This window comes from Antrostomus carolinensis, unplaced genomic scaffold (assembly GCF_000700745.2).
Source record: "Antrostomus carolinensis isolate BGI_N321 unplaced genomic scaffold, ASM70074v2 scaffold22115, whole genome shotgun sequence".
Lineage (NCBI taxonomy): Eukaryota > Metazoa > Chordata > Aves > Caprimulgiformes > Caprimulgidae > Antrostomus > Antrostomus carolinensis.
The window spans coordinates 3,918-15,722 of NW_010318781.1; the positions used below are offsets into that span (position 1 = coordinate 3,918).

The following is an 11,805-nucleotide window of genomic DNA, read 5'->3' on the forward strand; positions in this document are numbered from 1 at the left end:
TTTGCAATATTCTTCATCTTCCTCACAGTTTAATTTTCTTCTGTAATCAAACCTCAAATTCCTTGCAGTAGACTGAAATTACTGCTGCCCTAGTGCCCCCCCCAGGTATCTCTTTGGATTAACCACCACAAAACCCACTCCCTGGAGCATGGTTACCTCTAGCCTGCAGACAACCTGGAAGTCTAGGTCAGGTTCAGGTGAAATTCCTCATCTCTTCTTGGGAATCCGGTTCTCTAGAGCCTGTGCAGCAATGTGACTATACAGTGAGTATTTTGTGATGGGGAAATCCACAGAAGTTGCCTTCCAAATACTGCACAATGCCAGTTAGAATGCAAAACAAGTTAGTTGCTAATTCATAGCAAGGTTAAAGTAAAAATCTTGCAAGGACAACGGCCAGCAGAACTTTATACTGATGAGTAAGTTGGGGTTTTTTCCCCCCCCTTGTACATCTTACCAGATTATTGTGTTTTCCACAGCACGGGAAAAGGAAGCTGGAGTCTCTTCTGCAGGATTCCAGGAAGTCTGAAGCTGTGCAAGAAAGTGCGAGACTGAACACAGCATGGGATGCTGGGGATGCCTAACTATGAAAAACTGACATGAGACATCATCTGTGTGTACCACCGCCAGGACTCCCAGCATCCTGGTAAAGAAGTAAAAAGCATGAGAGGGCTGATACCTGGACATAAAAGGAATACAGACATAATATACGGTATCAGAAATAAAGACCTTCATACCTTTTTCCTCTTGCACTTTAAAAAAAAATCCATAAACACATTAGCTCAACTTGTTAATAACACAATCCACCAATGTCGAGTCTGTGGTGCCACCCAAAAGCACAAGTTCTATTTGCCTACTTGATAGTTTTCTTAACACATTTTTATTAAAATAAGCACTGTGGCTCTGCTGTGATTTCAGCAGGTTTGCACATGCAAATATACCCACTTGGTTATGGAAATAATGGAGATTACACCATTCTTCATACTCTAGGACAGATACTAAACAGTAAGTCACTGCAACTTGAGAAAACAAAAAACCAAATGAATTCTGCCTTAAATCATCACCATTCTTTGGTGCTTCAAACAGGGGTGGTCACTGAGATTATTTGTGCTGACACATGGTCACTAAGGCTATCAAGGCTACCAGACCATCTCCAAGATATATTTCCATCTCCCTTACTGTTCAAGGGGAAAAATTCTCTCTCTCACACTAGAAATGCCTCCCTCTCCACACTGAGGTATTGCAGTTGTTTCATCTCTAAAACTTTAGGGAAGAGACAGCATAAGACATCAAAGTGATGGAAAGCTCAGAACTCATTACATGTGTATATTGCTTGGGGAAAGTTACGGAATACAAGTAGCAACAGAGTTGTGGTATCTGATAAAGAACTCAAAATTGTTCCTACATTCTCAGAATGTGAGACTAACAATCTTTCACCCACAAAAAGTCAATTAGGACAAGTTTGTTCATGCTACCACAGGTATATTTTTTCCTATAGAACTGTACTTTGGATAGGTACTCTATTTTCTGGGCGATCTGTTTGGATCAAGTAATTTATTGGTGATTTATAAACAGCTATTGTGAATTAATACCACCCACTTATTTACCACCATAGCTTTGACTACAGAATCATTCTCTACAGAGCACTGGATCCTCAAGATTGCAACAATTCCAATTACACTTTGACTGTAGATATATAAGAGAAGAAACTCCCAACTAGAGTAAAAGGCAGAGCTGGATCCTACAGTTAGCTGCCCTTAGTGTAGGCAAAACAGCACATACAATATCTGTTCCACCAGTTAATCGGCCAACACATACTTTCAATATGATCCTCTGCAGCAAATACTTTCCATTACTTTTACAGATTTCTTAAATCCTATCAGCAAACCCCCTACACTTCAAACTAGTTTCTCCAATTTTAAGTGTACTTCTAGAAGTTAATAAGTTTTTTGGCAAGTCTCACAGGGTACAAGACTTTTTAATGCAAATATAAAAGCTAGTTACCATTAGAGCAAGACCTTTAATTAATCCTAACGTCGCCTTAACTTACTGCCAAATCCCACAATAAACACATGCCTCATACAAAAAGCTCAAGAGCACAGTAAACAGCCTTAAGTTATAGTCTCAAAATTAGAAATTTCCGCTTTAGAAATACAAAAAAAAAAAATGCAGACATTACAAACAGTCCATTTATTGGGTTTTAAACTACGTACACAATTGAAATAATAATTTTGGCACTACGCTATACAGTGGTTACATCTGTGTGCTGACACTCATTAAATACTGCACCAGGAACACTGCTGTGCTTTGAAGTTTGGAATGAGTCACACACTCAGAAGGCAGATCACTCAAAAAAAAAAAAATCTATCAGTGCTCCTGTAGGGTTGCATGAAAGTGGAAACACACACCAGTTTATGAATTATTTCAATGTACCTCACATTCTATGAACTTATCACACCAGCATATGCAATGTCAGCATTTAGAGATGGCCACAAGTGTTGCATTAAAATCTGAATGAGACATAGTAATAATGAGATACGAGAAAACCAAAACAAAACCTCTGCCTTTCAGACATGAAGAGATATTCTGTTAAAGAAAATAATTTAAAAAACTAATAATGGCATTTGATTTGATACAAAAGCCAGAACTGCTACCTTATTAACATCTAAGTATGAATCTTTACAAATTAATCTCACAATGGTGTTATGTAAAAGGTTGCAAACTGTACAATGTTTTGTCAATGCAATGCCTCTACAATTTATACAGTCTTTTACAACTATGTAACACATATTAAATATGTTGTTAAATAGCCAGTAGATAACAGTCTCTGAACAAAGCTGCAGGCAAAAAGAATACAGAGCTTCCACAGTCTTTGAACAAGGTATGCTTGCTCAGTGACAATCTTTATGAGAATACGCTCATAAAGTGTGTTAAAATAGTCAGCCATTCGGTGCCTTTTCACACTGTGCATACATTTCATTCTGTGAATCCAACCATCACTTGATAGTGATGCACTGTGGGCTCTAATGATGTGGAAATACCCATAGTCTTTCACCCTTAAAAATATGCAGATAATCATAGATTTTTATTCCACACGTGGTCAAGCTATCTATGAAGACCTGGCCAGGCAGTAAGAGCTTTCACTCCCCACATTTTGTTCTTCCATCATTTATACTGCACAGATAAGATCAGCTATTTACATTTTGACAAGGAAGATACAAAAAGGCAATCCTGCCCTGAGGTGGACCGAATGATACAGAGCCCGACACCTGATGGGCACTCAAATCCAAGTAGTGAAAAATAAACTCTGAGAAAGATAGGTTCCCAGTACTGTATGCTGACTAGGTAAGAAGTTGCATCGACAGAATTAGAGAGCTTCACTGACAATATTCTTGTTTGCGGCACTCTGGTTCTGCATATCTTTGATGTCAGAAACAGCTGGGAAGAAGGGTCAGAAAAAGAGTGTAAGAAATGTGCAATTTAAGTCACTGTGTGCCAGAAAGTAAAACAAAACTGATGTGTAATGCAGGCCAATGACAGGGGTCTTGCAACAAACTCACGATCAGGCTCTGCAAGTGCAGTTACAAGGAGACTGTGGGGTTCCCACAGCTGCTCCTTGGGGAGATGAAATTCTTTTTGAATAGAACCAGGTCTTTATGTTTGTATTTAAAAGTGGTTTTGATTAGGCATCAAGATTTCCAACACAAAAGTTTTCTACATGATAAATTTCTTTGAGTTTCCTTTATTTTGCAGAAAGGTTCCTACATCCTCATTTTTCCAGGAGAAACCTGAAAAGAAAGAAGAAAGAATTTTAAACAAGAATTCAAAACAAGATTACTGCCTCATGCTATTACCACAGAATAAAATGAAAACATAAATTAAGACTTCTCTTGGAATACTGACACAAAACATCACAATACAACAGAGGTCAGAATCTTGTAGCACAACAAAGAGAAACTCCAGGAATGGATTCACTCTTTGGGGACATGCCTGTGTGAAGAGACCAGGTAGCAAAGCCATAATGTGGAAGAGGAAACAGTTTGGTAGCAGTCATTCTCCATCATGAGATGTAGATGATATACTGGACTGGGTGGTAGCCTAAAGTCCTCAGAGGCATCAGAAGGTACAAAGCAGCAAGTACCTTGCCTTCAGTGAAACTGCCAGGCAGTTAAAAGGCAGCCAACTGGCAGAAAATGGAGAAAAGGAACATCAATATTCAATGAAACAAGCGTGAGTGTCTTAGCAAAACACCAGTGTAATACAGGGACACACAAAAACATGGACAATATTTAACCAAAATACATCCAATTCTGAACAGACCACTGCAAGTGCAAGGGACTTAATTCTCCCTGTGGTTTAGGGACTCCTCCCTACTGCTTGCTAGACTGGAGAGCTAGAGGAGCATTCATAAGACTGATGTTTCTGTTAATTTATGTCAAAACAATCTTACCCATCTATGCATAATAGCATGGTGAAACCAAGAGGTCAGTAAGCACTAGTAGCTGGTCATCAGTGAACTGCTGTTTATGCTCCTGCCAGTTGTCATGATGGGTCCTCCGGAAATTTGACAGCGTTTTTTTCACGGTCATCTGCATAGCAGAGAAGCAGTATTGATCTGCATCAGTTATGGATCTAAGCTCCATGACAAAACAAACATTGAATACAGCAAAAATCACTGCTGAGTAGAGCAAAGTGTCTGAGCAGTTAGAAAGGTTAGAAGGGCTCTGGGGAATTCAGTGCAGTTCCCCAGTATTTTAACTTTTACAGTTCTGGTCAGTCTTTTGTCCAGTGTCACAACTCCAACATTCTTACAAAAAGGATTCTTTGACCTAAAATTTTGAGTTTGAAAAAAATTAATAAATTCTTAAAAAGTGTAAGTGAAATGCTTTTCCCTCTCCTTCCTTTTCCTTGAATTTTGAGACCCAACCCATTGGTTTAAAATACATGAAAAAGATTTGGTGAATCACATAAGGCACATAGAAGAAACAAATCAGAGGAAAAATATCTTCTGCTATTAAATTAATTCAGATTATCATTAAATTAACAAAAGAAAAGTCCAATCGGTTCAGTTCCTTGATTCAGTAAAGCACACCATAAGTTTAAATCTAAGGAATACTTTAGTCATAAACTCACTACTCCGGTTAAAATAGCAAAGGTCAACAAAACTGAACAGACGGGAAAAAAAAAAAAAATAGAGTTAAGGGTAACAATTTCATTAAAAACTTGTTTCTAGGGCTGCTTATAAAACCTTGTTTTTAAAATTTCAGAGTGATTTTTTGGTCCAAGTTGATATTTTCTAGAATGGCGCACACAAAAATAACATTTTTAATTAAAAAAGACTTATTTCCTCATTATAGATAAAATTCTTGCAGGTTTCAGTTTATGCTTTAAATCTGAAAGGAAGAAGAAAACTACTCCAAAAAATACTTAAAAGGAGTCCATGACTTAAAACGTATTTGTAACCATTTAATAAAAGCATCAGAACCCAAGTTTCTTAATAGACTCTTATTTTTTTCTAGGAAAGGAGAATTAAGAATGAGTCAAGTGTATTTCAGATGTGTTACAGTGAACAGAAAAACGATATAAGTATTTTTACCTCAATAGGCTGAGGATCATTAAGATGGGCACTGAGATCCATCAAGAGCTGTGGCATCCAGGTGGGTACATCATACGGACTTGACAAGATACACGCGCTAAGTCCTAGCACACCAGCATGGCGTTTCACCAAGTCTGCAAGTGCAGGATATTAATTTACATTTGTTAAAGTGCAACTACCTTGTCTAAGACATTCCTCAACTACACGACCGAACTTCAAACTGGTTATCAGTGAAAGTAAGGCTATTTTTAACTGATGGGAATGACTGAAGAGAGCCTATATATTAAACAGAAGTGATCTAATTAGAATAACATATTGATACTAACATGGAGTGAGTTTTGATCCTGAATTAAAAAAAACCCAAACAACCAAACAACCCTGGCACAGTCAAGAGAGATCTAGCTTCTACAGAAAATGAGACCCCAGGACAAGACCATTTAGTCAAATAAATTCACACAAGTGTATGGATCTCCGAATTGCTTCTGCTGTCTTATATCTTTCATTTCTAATGGAAGAATGTATAAAAAAATTTCATCTGCAACTGCTGTATACTTTATAAACGTTTCAAAAAAGCTTCCTTCTCTCAATGAATCTTTCTCTCTACTCAGTAAATAGCTCATGAACTACATTTCCACTGCTCCCTATTTCTGCATTCAGAATGTTTACTCACATAGGGGAGACCATCTAACAATATGGAAAATTCAGTCCTTCTGGGTTAAGTGAATGTCACTCAGAGCCAAAGTTCCCAACTAAGGTTAACTAAGAGGTTTTTTTGTTGTGGGTTTTTGGTGTTGGGTTTGTTTGTTGGGTTTTTTTTTTTGTTTTTTTGGGTTTTTTTTTAGAATGAAGAAACACACTACTAAGAAATAGAAGGTAAGGTGGGTAAGGAAGGAAATTATGTTGCAGCAGCTAAAGAACTTTATTTACTGAGGAAATAGCTCTCCCTCATCACCTGCATTCTTAACTATGTGAAGTGCACACATGGGAAATGGAGAAATCTCTTTAGTGTTAATTCTGGAAAAGTAATAAATTAATTTATCGTAAGAGTACATAATAAAGAACACATTATTTGCTTTTTTGGTAGTAGTGTATTCTTATTAATCATTTATGCTGTAAGTCAAATACTCAAAGCACTTAACAAGGATTAGGATCTGCACTACATACACAGAAATAAATGCACAGTAAGGTACATAAAGGCAAGTGATTTGCCATTATGGTTTATGAATGCTTAACGAGGACAAACATTTGCATGGGCAACAGACCTTATGTTTCTCTGGGTATACGTTAATTTTCTAAATACCGCTTAACCACAGGATAAATCCCATTCCATCTGGAGTGCTTGCAGAATAAGGATTTAACTAGAACACAAAATACTTATTTCTTCCTAACCTGCTATTGACATGCATAGTTTTAGTCTCTGAAGCAATTTTCTTACCACCCGAAGGAATTGTATCCACCACTGAACCCAGGTCTCGCTTGCGTTTTTTCGGTAGCCGCATCTTGCACAGCTGCTCAAAGTGGGTCTGCATGGGACCATCCATAGTGAGAAAATTGCACTGTAGCAGACCACTTAGTGTGGTAGCAGCCATTTCTCTCACCTATGAGCAGAGACAGAACAGACCACGATTACTAAGCACACATACACAGCAAGAAGCAGGTATTTATGCTATTACTATCCTTTTAAGCACATCCAGCTAGGCCAAGTTACCAAACTCTGACCAGGTCTTTAAAATATTATCCCGTTATCTCATGGACCATAAACTCCTACTAGTTTACTGTATGGCTTTTTACAAATTAATAAACATAGTTCTACTGTAATATAGAACTATCTTCACGTAATTTGTCATAAAGTGACCTACTACTTGAACAAATAAAGTAATTAAACTCCATTGTCAAGACATATAGACTAGATTAGCTTTTAGAAAGTTTAAAAACAGACTTTGAATAAGAACAAGATGCCCCATCTGAAATAATCAACCTGCTTTACAAAATTTCTAATAATCTCTCTATTAACATTAGTTTTACCAAGCAAAAAAAGGTATACTTTATTCAAAAGCATTTAGTTTTCTCCTTAAAATGTACATGGAGACATTAGAACTGACAAAGGCAGAAGAGTCTTTCCAAGAGAAGGTAGAAAGTGTGTTCATGAGACAATGCTGATTCTGTTCGACCCGTAGCACAAGAATTCTTTGATAGATACAACAGATACTAGATTAATAAGCAATGACAACCAACTTCAGTGGTTTATGGTCAACAGTTCAGTTCTATAATGCTCCAACATTATTTACTTTGTTGTCCTTAGTACCAGTTCTTTTCACTACATGAATAAAACCAGAATTCCAGGTTGGAAAAATACTCTTCTCTTCAGTAACACAGAAACACAAAAGAACAAGACTGAACTAAATTTTCATCTAACTGCCAAACCATTCAAAACACAGATCTCCTTTTCCATTCCTTTTAAAACAGTCAACACATTGTTAGTGGACTGTAAGTAGAAACAACTCAATAATTTGCTTTTAAAAGTAAGCATAACGAATCAGCTTTACTAGTTTATCTTACCTACTCAAATGTTCCCAAACCATAAGGTTATAGAACTTTAAGACCATATTTAAATTGGAGTCCCTCCAAAACTCACTTCCACTTTCAGTAACTTCAGGCTGAGAAAAACATCCCTTCATTTACAAACTTGAAGACCAAACTTTTTGGAACACTGACAGCAACGGCCAGATTTTTTGGTAAGTACATACTGTTACACCTAACTGTAAACAGAACATTTGTCTGTCTGGAGTACAAACACCTTCCAACGCTCTGAATCCAATGCAGCAGATTATAATAAATTACATCCTTGAACATAATGTTCTGAAGCTCCACAAAGCACTAAGTATAGCTGCAAGTACTGCAATAATTAAACATAAGTTGACAATAAGCTCTTGAGACTTCACTTCATTCCATTTAAATTTCTACAACGTATTATTCAAACGTGATCTACTTTAATAGCATAAAGAAGCACAAAGTGAAAGTCTGCCAGTATAGTTGCAATTTGTGAGTCTCTTAAGAACTACGCTATTAAATGAAACGTGATGTGCTAAGGCAAGACTCAGAATAGAAAGAAGCTTGGCTGTAAAGTGAGCAAGCTCCCAAGTGAACTGTACTCATTTACATCAGTATTCACTGTATTAAAACCATTTTCATTTCTAAATTAATAATCTAACTAACTAAAAGGAACGTTTTGCTGCGAGGAGCACTTAAAAGCACAGCATTTAAAATAATACATTAACAAGCTAATCATCACAACATCTGACACTAAATAATCTACAGATCATCATACTCACGTGATGACTTATAGAATATTAAAACTGCAGAGGAGTAGCAGAGGAATACTTTTCCAATCAAATCTGGTTTGCAGGGGTTGTATTTTTTTTGGTCAGAATTGATTGACCAAAACTGTAACAATATCAGAACAAAACCACTCAACAGCACAAGCAAAACCCAAGTGCAGTACTTGCAAGGGGTTACTTACACAAAGAGAAAATACTCCCATTACTGTAATATTGCAGTGTAATATGAAAAATGTTTATCAAGATATGAGTGCTATGTATTCAGTACACTGATTTATAAAAACAAACATATGAAGAACCTACCCAGATGCTTCCTAGATCAAATTATGGCTGAGACAACTGGGAGAAAGATGCTTTCAGATTAACTAGGCTATCACTTTAACCATAGCTCCCAGTTGAATACAGTCATTTTCACTTTTCTTATGCTTCTGAGTAAATAGAATTTTTTAGTGCAAAACACGTTTTCTCCACCTCAAATAATTCCTGCAGCTCTCTCCAACTGCCTATATGACATGAAAATTAGATGTGACATTCAGTGATGGCGATACTGCTGTACACAGAGACATTATTTTTCAAGACTGTATACTTTTTCCCTTTATCAGCTGCTGAGTCACATTAGCTCTTACATTCATAGTACAAGCTCCATGACTCCTCCGACTTTCAGAAGGAGAATTTCCCACAATACCATTTGAGTACATCTTTCTTCAATCCTAGAGACCTATGCTTACAGCTGGATGCATGAAATCTCGACCTGATAGAAGACAGACCAGACCGTCCTATGACCTGCATTCAGTTTGTATTGCAGTCACATTGCTATTTGACATTCAGTGTGGTCATCTGACATTGTCACTTGCCAAGGTTTGTTGTAATGATTTTATGAAAAAATACGAAATCACCAGAAGTTTGAGAATTCTAGCAATATTAGCAGTGTAAACTGTGTAAGAAAAAAAAAAAAAAATCTTTAAATCCAAGATAAAAAAGGTCAGTTCTACAGGGTAAACAGACCAAATACTAGTTAAAGCTAGAGATTCTATTGAAAGCACACTCATCTTAAAAATCCAGCATAAAAAAATACATAGGAATTACTCTGCAAGATACTGCATCTTGTCAGTTATTATCAAGAAAGAACAAGATTATTTTTCAAAGAAACATGAAAGCTTCCATGGTAACAACATGATCGTAAGTGGTTATGAACATAGATAAGCTTTTCTGATTTGCATCTCTGTAGTGCAGCAGAATAATTTTTCTACATTTCAAATAACTAGATAAATTGTATTAAAGTGAGTAACTGCTATTTTTCAAATTGACATGAGATTATGAAGCAAGTGTTCTGACTGGTGTGGGAAGCAACTTATCTTTGATTGCCAGCTTTTGGTTTCCAGCTTGCTGTAGCAAATAGTGACATGAAAGACATGAGAGAGCTCACCTGAAGACTGAAATTGGCATGGTTGGGTGAGTAGTCTAAGTGCTCTTCTCTAAGTATTACATGCACTCATAGAGATTGTAATGTCAAACCTTTTAAGCCAGAAATTTTAATTTGTATATTCAAATTATTTCCAATTCACTGTTCACAAAAGCAAGCTTCACATCTCAGGTATAACTATTGTTTTAAAGGTAGCTTCACAAAGACCTAAACCAGGATCTTTGTTTTGGCAGAAGGGTATCACACTTCAGAATCTTCTCTTTCTTATAGAAAGAAAAAGAGCACCCAAGCACACAAAAAAAGAATTTCACTGATATTTATCAACAGCACAAAAACCAGTGAAAATTATGGTGCAGGTTAAATGGAACAGACTGGAGGTTAACACTAAAGAGTCTTTGCTGTGCTTGAGCATCATTGAACATACTTAAATTCACATCATTTAATACAAGCCTTCAGTCCTGTAAATTGGTGATACAGAATTGTGTTGGGTTTGTATGTGTGTGTGGGGGGCGTTTTTGGTAGTAGGGGAAGGGGCTAACCTGTGAGAAGCTTTGCAAAGCTCCCCTGGCTCCAAGGCATCCCCCCCTGCCCAGGCTGAGCTTTTTAGCACTAGAGAAACACCTCTGTGAATCCATATTTGTGAGGGGAAGGACTGTCTTGAAAAGAAGAAGGTGCAGAGAACCTGAAGGAGAGGCCATTGACCTGAATAAGAGACGACCATCAGGAGAGCTTTGTTGCCAGGAGGAAGGAGGAGGAGGGGGAGGACAGAGAATCTCAGACACCAGTTCAACTGCAGGGAGTAGGAGAATGCAAAGGAGGTCCCTGCAGCCTATAGAAGTTCAACAGTGGAGCAGAGACCCACATGTAGACCGTGGAGGACTCCACCGTGCAGCAAAAAGCTGGGCCTGAGGGCAGGTGTGACTGTATTGAGACCCCAAAGACGCTCAACACCAGAGTGGGGGTAGACCCCAGAGCCAGGGAGTGAGGAGGTGTGCTGGACCGAAGGTCTGTCTGCAGCTCATGCACATCCCCATGCTGGAGCCGAGAGCTGTGCCCAGAGAGGTCCATGATTCCACGGAAAGCTCACATTGGAACACTTTGTTCCTGGACTTCCATGCCAGGAAGAGCAGCAGAGATGAACTGACTGAACCCCCATTCCCTGCCCCCTGTGCTGCTTTGCAGAGGGAAGGTAGAGAATTTGGGAGCAAAGTGATTTGAGCCCAGGAAGAAGGGAGGGGTGGGGGGAAGGTGTTGTAAGATGTGGTTGTTATGTCTCACTGTGTTACTCAGATGATTGTTAACAAATTAAATTGATTTTTCTTCCTCACGTTCAGTCTGTTTTGCCCATGACCATAACTGGTAAGTGAGCTGTCCCTATCCTTCATCCTAATCCATGCCCCTTTGTTGTGACTCCCTTCTCATCTCTTTGGCAGGGGGGGGGGGGCACGGGG

The 11,805-nt window shown here is 37.9% G+C and overlaps 1 protein-coding gene across 1 annotated transcript in view; it reads right to left on the reverse strand.

Annotated features, from left to right (window-relative positions):
- Window positions 1–4,451: 4,451 nt before the first annotated feature.
- Window positions 4,452–11,805, reverse strand: part of PSME4 (proteasome activator subunit 4) — a 61,782-nt gene continuing 54,428 nt past the window's right edge. Inside the window, exons 43-45 of the mRNA XM_010169053.1 lie at window positions 7,029–7,191; window positions 5,594–5,727; window positions 4,452–4,586 (exon numbers count right to left, since the gene is read on the reverse strand). Coding sequence (XP_010167355.1) covers window positions 4,452–4,586; window positions 5,594–5,727; window positions 7,029–7,191 — 432 coding nt within the window. The remainder of the gene's footprint in view (window positions 4,587–5,593; window positions 5,728–7,028; window positions 7,192–11,805) is intronic.